Source organism: Octopus sinensis, unplaced genomic scaffold (genome assembly GCF_006345805.1).
Source record: "Octopus sinensis unplaced genomic scaffold, ASM634580v1 Contig15364, whole genome shotgun sequence".
Taxonomy (NCBI): Eukaryota; Metazoa; Mollusca; class Cephalopoda; order Octopoda; family Octopodidae; genus Octopus; species Octopus sinensis.
The window spans coordinates 39,207-45,251 of NW_021833688.1; the positions used below are offsets into that span (position 1 = coordinate 39,207).

Sequence of the window (6,045 nt, forward strand, 5' to 3'; positions counted from 1 at the left end):
GGAATAATTCGAGATCGGTCTATAAATTTAAGTCCAAATAATATAAATAAATATTCAAAGTAAAAACGGACCACGATGGAACTTTTCCAGTACTATATCTTCCCCTTCCCTCAAAAAACGAACTCTGTCGATTTACTCTCCGTCTCTACGGATATACGGTCGGGGACTTGATTGAGTCGGTCAAAAACGAGGACGGAGGAATCGAACGAATTGGGATATACTCCTCTGGTAATATTAACATCTGAGTGTAGACTCAATAAAGTGGGCCAAGTCGACTCCTCTGGAGACACTTCTGAGGAGTTCATTCGACATGATCATCGACGACAAGAGATATACAGTCGAGCCCCTTCTCGAGAGTGGTTTAGTATATTTCCTCATCCGTAGACAAACCAAATGGGGTCATCTCGGTTGAAGATAAATTTAAAATGTCATTAATTGACTTATTCAGTACGTTCAATGTGACAGCGCACAAGGAGACGATCGAAAGGAAATATACAGACCAGATTGCCACTTTGACCAAGGAATTAGAACCATATGAACGGGTATTGTCGCATTTGGGTCTTATTTATGAAAGAGTAGGAATCAAATGATCAAAGCTGCCGATTGGAGGGCACAGTCCATTGGCTGGTTAGGTTTAGTGTTTATGGGACTCCAAACTGGTGTTTTGGCTCGACTTACATGGTTTGAGTACTCGTGGGATATCATGGAGCCGGTCACCTATTTTGTCACATATGTCACTGGAATGTTCTTCTATGCATATTACATGGTCACGCGACAGGTATTTGGATGATCTGATGGCAGGAATATACCTACAGGGATGCCCGCAATAGACATTTCCTCCAGGCACTCCATAAGATGTTCGCTAAAAATGGGCTGAGTGTCGACGTTTACAACGAACTTACCTCTCAATTGGCTGAAGCGAACAAAAATCTCGAAGCCCTCCGAAACAATTTTCTCCAGCTTCAAATTCTTAAATCCGAGCATAAAATTTGATTAATTAACTTAATATTTAATATTTTGAAATGTATTCTCTAGCTAAAAGTCGTCCAACTATGTTTGTTGCTTTTTTTTAAATCCTTAATATATTTCAAATCAAAAGAGAAATAGTCATTGGCAGATAGCCAGAGTATTGCCTCTGACTATTGCTATAGATATTCTTTCGATTAAATATTTGTATGAGAGGTAGAGAAAGGATTTAATATATTATTTTTTTGTTGATCTTTCGTCATTATTACTCTATGTTGGTATCATTTGAGTCGTGTTAATTCTCGCTTATCAAAGCATAAGAAATGATCATCGACTTAATTTTAGTCTGGTTAAACTGTTTCCGTTGACCATTAAATAGTTTCCATCCTTAAATATGAGAACTACCCTCCTGATTGGAAAAGTTCCGTGCATAGAGCAACATGTGGTCCCCAAATAATAATCCGCTCAATGAACTAAACTCGGAATAACTGCGATTTATAATTAAAACACCCGTTTAATTTAACATTTATATAAAAGTCTAAGTAATCAAGAGTAAAATGTTAATAATTAGTAGACGTGGACAAATCCGTAAAAAAAAGTCCAAAGAAGAACATAGGTCTAAACAAATTAAAATATAAACAGACTAAAATCCCACTGAAAAAGCCTCCAGTGAAAGGGTCGGTTCTGGAGACAAAATAATCCTTAATTCGGCTAAACTTCAAACTTAAATGCAAATGAATCTATTTATTGGAATATGTTTATTTACCAAAAAATAAGCTGACCCAATCAAATAAAACGCCAGTCCATAGAGTCCAGTAAAACCAAGCACTCCAGCTACTGTTCCTGAGAGAATGGCGACGATTGTCCAAAGCCTTTCGAGGATGGAAGTATTGTGTTTAATGGCAGACTCACTATTGCAATTTTTTAAACTCATGTCGTTAGCTACAACGAACGTTAAATTCAAATAAATTATTAATAAACATTTAATTACAAATATAATTCATTTCCTAAACTTATAACCAAAAATCTGGAAAATGTGAGGATTACTCCTAGGAACGTTTTTCACATTTGCTTCTATTTTATTTTATCTTTTCTTTCAATTGGTTTTTTATTTTAAAGTCCTCTTTTTGATTTGGTATTTTTTCCATCCCAGGGAGGGTGGTCGGCTCCAGACTGAGAGAAGACAGCAGATCAGACAACGAGTCCTTGGGGGTCTTTTCGTTGTGTATGAAATGACAGCGAGGACCATATGGACAGTAAAACTTTGAGTGGTAAGTCTTGCAGAGCTCAGTCTTGTAGCGAGGGTGTCGAGCCATCTTCCTCAAATCGAGCACTCCATGGCGAACTGGCACTTTTCCCCATATTTACAGTAGCCGGACTCCTTGTATGCTCGACACAGCTCAGTCTTGTATCGAGTGAGTTGAGACTCCTCCTTCGAACCACCGACCATTCCCTGGCAATAAATAATCGCAACAGACCTCTAAGAACGAAGCTTGCATTATGAAACATAACGCCCGTCTTTGTATATAACTCGGCGATCGTCCGGCTTTCCTCTCTATCAGTATTAATGGCCCTATTAGAAGGTGATATTAATACTTACAGACATTAACATTATTAGAATGATAACACTCAATGTGAATGGTGTTGGCTGCCTTAAGAATTGTCATATTATCAACATCAAAGAATTGATCGACCCAGCCCAGATTAGATTATGTTACTATGATGACCAGGATAATACAAGCACGTGCTTTGTGTAGAACGTGGAGTGTGAGTTATGTTGGGGAATGATCTGAATAGGCTGACAATGTGAAATATACTCACTCCCCTGTAGACTTGATCAAAATTCATAATTTAGTTTTTTTCCAACTTTTTCCAAGACATGCGAGAGAATGACCAGTTTAGACCCAGAACCATATGTATCCGTACCCTTCTACAGAAGTCAGATGGTCCTATGAGTAACCCTCGACATGGACCTCTGCTTGGGGTGATGTGCTTCTGGTTAATAATTGACATATGATGGTCTTTTGACAGTTGGTCCTGTTGAATGGCTAAGAAGCCCTTTCCATCTTTCTTAATTAGGTGGTCAAGCGGACTTGAATAATATTGTTCAAATTGGAAATTTGCATTATGCTAGCCGCAGCTCGGCATTAGGCTGTTGGACCATGAGAGATTAATTCCCCATGTCAATTGTCGGTCAAGGAATTGTTTGAAGAAAGTGCCGAGAGCCGGGAACGGTTTTTTTAGTCCGTCAAGTATCGAATTGATTAGCCAATCTTTCTCTGGATCCGATGGCCTTCTCTAAATGGGAGAAAAACACATGTGGGTGTTAAAAGTGACCCTTATAATTTTAGGTTCTCTTCGTGAATGGGGTCTTTTCGTTGTCCAGAAAGAGATCAACAATGCGTCTTCCGAGTCTTTTGTCCGACGTAAATAGGGTAGTGGACGATTTTCCGGGGAGATGTTCATCCTGTTTTGATATAGCCAAATTCGAATTTGTAATAAGAGATCTTGGGCTTTTTTGGAAGCTTTCGAAAAGTCTTGATCACGTGATCCAATGAGTATGTCGTCAGCGTAGGCGAGAATGATTGAGTGTTCCATTTCATGGTTAGGAATGTCGGATAGGTATAAATTGAATAGAGAAGATAAATTGTGGAGCCTTGGGGAACTCCGATTGGAAGCAATCTTGAGATTGATTTGATTCCATTCAGGCATACTCGTCCTCTCCTTCCGTTGAGGAAATTTGAAAGCCAAAGTTTTATGTTCGAGTCGATGGATAGGCCAAATATTTTTTCGAGTCAGTATCTTTCTGGAAACTGAATCAAAGGCCTTCTGAAGATCGATTGAGCATACAATTGATTTGAGATGAGGTCTAGTTTTAAAACATACCATTATGAACTGGGTTAATGTGGTAAGATGTTCGAGTTAGAGAAATTATTCCTAAAACCATGTTGGATGTATGTAAGGGAGAGAATAGGGGGTGATCAAATCGAGAATTATTTTTTCAAGAACTTTTGCAGTTAAACATAAAAGTGAGATGGGTCTATAGGAAGAGGGGACGTTCTTCGGTTGGCCGGCTTGAGAATTGGGCGTATAAGAGAATTTTTTATATATTTGGTATTTGATTTTGGTTAATAGAAGAGTTGAAAATGTTTGTCACTGCATCAATTCCGATGGGACCAAGATGCTTCAGCAAGGTTGTTGGAATCAAGTCTGGTCCAAGAGGATAGAGATTATTTTGTACTGGGGATATATAAGTGGGTGAGTTTGATTTCTTTGGTTTATTGTTTACGTAATATGAGTTTATCTTTAGATGATTTTTGTAACTGATTCCGGCGTTGAATTTCATGAGTTTACTCAATCGAAGTTGACTTTTCTGTTCTGAAATTATGCAATGGTTGGCAGGTCTGAATTTTTTGAAAGCATTCCACGTGCATTGGGCAGATTTTTTTTCCAAGCGTTTTGATTTGCTTTTCCCATCTTCTTTGGGATGCTTTCTTAGTGGTATCGTTGAGGTTCTTGATTTTTTTCTTCCTCCGGGAAGAAATTAGATTCTTTTAAAAAAGTTTCTTTTTTTGATAAGAATTTTTATCTCCTGGTCGAGATTTTCTTCGAAGTGATGGTAAGTGCATTTTGGGATAAATAGTTTTCTACCCAGCAAAATCGCCTCATTTAGGTACTTGACAACTCCGTCGATTGATTTGAACAGTTTAGTATCAAGTTTTGCAGCATTGCGTCGGTGAAGTTAGCATATCCCTCCCAGTTTGCGCTCTTGTAATTGAAAACGGACATAGTTTTGTTGATATGGGGAAGCCTTTCTTGATCCTGATGATTATTGGATTGTGATCTAAATTAGGATCGTAGTCTGTTGACCATGCAATGCTTGAGGATATGTTAGTTGAGGATAGTGTAATGTCCGGAGATGTTAAGCGTTCGGTATCCTTATAAGGTGTCCTAATGTGGGTCCTTGGTTTGTTAAGGAAAGACATGGTAGATAGTTGTTCCAATAGAAACCATCCTCATGAGTCTGCCCGTTGGGATTTAAACCAAGTCGGATGCTTTGCGTCCAAGTCTCCGCGAATTAAAAGGTCCTTTAAATCGGATAGCTTTGAGAAGTTATAGGTTGGCCAAAGTGGTCTTTCCAAAGGTACTCTTATTAATTGGAGTATTTTGTAGTTCATAATATTAAATGTTATTAAAGAATAAATATTATTGTTCAAAATATATTTAAATGAGACTGTTTGATGTGGCGTTCTGTAAAGGGAGTAGTCAGGAGAATGCAATAATATACTACAACGACTCCAACTTTGAATATTTAACATATCAAGAATTAAATACTCTATCCAAACAAGTATAAACATATAACCCACATAGAATAGATATCCAAAGCAATCAATCTAATATCGGGGGGGGGAATACATAGGAGTATGCATATCCCGTAGTATACACCTCCCGGCCATATATATCGGGTATCCCCACTCCTCAGTGTTGACAGAGTGTCGGCCACCTCCCCCTTTGTCACCATCGACTTACTCTGGCCAGACTGGTATATAAAATACGTCCTAAAATGTCTGGAGATTCGATTTATTATCACACAAGACATGTTCTCAACTGTAAATGACTATTCTTATTCACGAGGAATATTTCCTTAATGAATTGGACTGCACTGCCCTCACAGAGTTGGGTCTCCTCCCTGACATCTCCTGTGTCCACTACCCACACTCCACTCAGACCAAACAGAGCGCGGACATTGCCTATGCTATCACCACATCAGGCTCCACAGCACAGCCCAAGATAATAAGGGTGCCCTTCGACTGCATTATGCCCAATATTCTTGATTTTCGGTAAGCGGCCTTGGGCCTCAAAAATTAGTCGCCACATGACATGGCGGCATTGTGTATGTCAATAGAGAGGCGCACACATTCTCCTAGTATAGTCATTGAATGTCACCCCCCTGACAAGGATGGATGTTTTCCTGCGCTTTTTGATAGGCAGTCCTTAGTATTCTTGATGAATAATGTGTTGTAATTATTGTTGCTTTTAAGATGGGGAGTGATTAATATTTGCACTTGTTTAGTAATT

General features: G+C 38.7%; 1 protein-coding gene across 1 annotated transcript; it reads left to right on the forward strand.

The window, feature by feature from the left end:
• Positions 1–400: 400 nt before the first annotated feature.
• LOC118761570 (calcium uniporter protein, mitochondrial-like) lies at positions 401–975 on the forward strand. The gene is made up of 2 exons (XM_036499618.1): positions 401–542; positions 575–975. The coding sequence occupies exons 1-2, from the start codon at positions 426–428 to the stop codon at positions 788–790; spliced, it is 333 nt and encodes a 110-aa protein (XP_036355511.1). The 5' UTR covers positions 401–425; the 3' UTR covers positions 791–975.
• The last annotated feature ends 5,070 nt before the right edge of the window (positions 976–6,045 follow it).

Bases quoted from the DNA above. Each gene is read 5' to 3' on its own strand.
- LOC118761570 (XM_036499618.1), top strand. From the start codon at position 426: ATGTCATTAATTGACTTATTCAGTACGTTCAATGTGACAGCGCACAAG. The intron at 543-574 runs GTATTGTCGCAT...TATTTATGAAAG, and splicing joins AATTAGAACCATATGAACGG to AGTAGGAATCAAATGATCAA.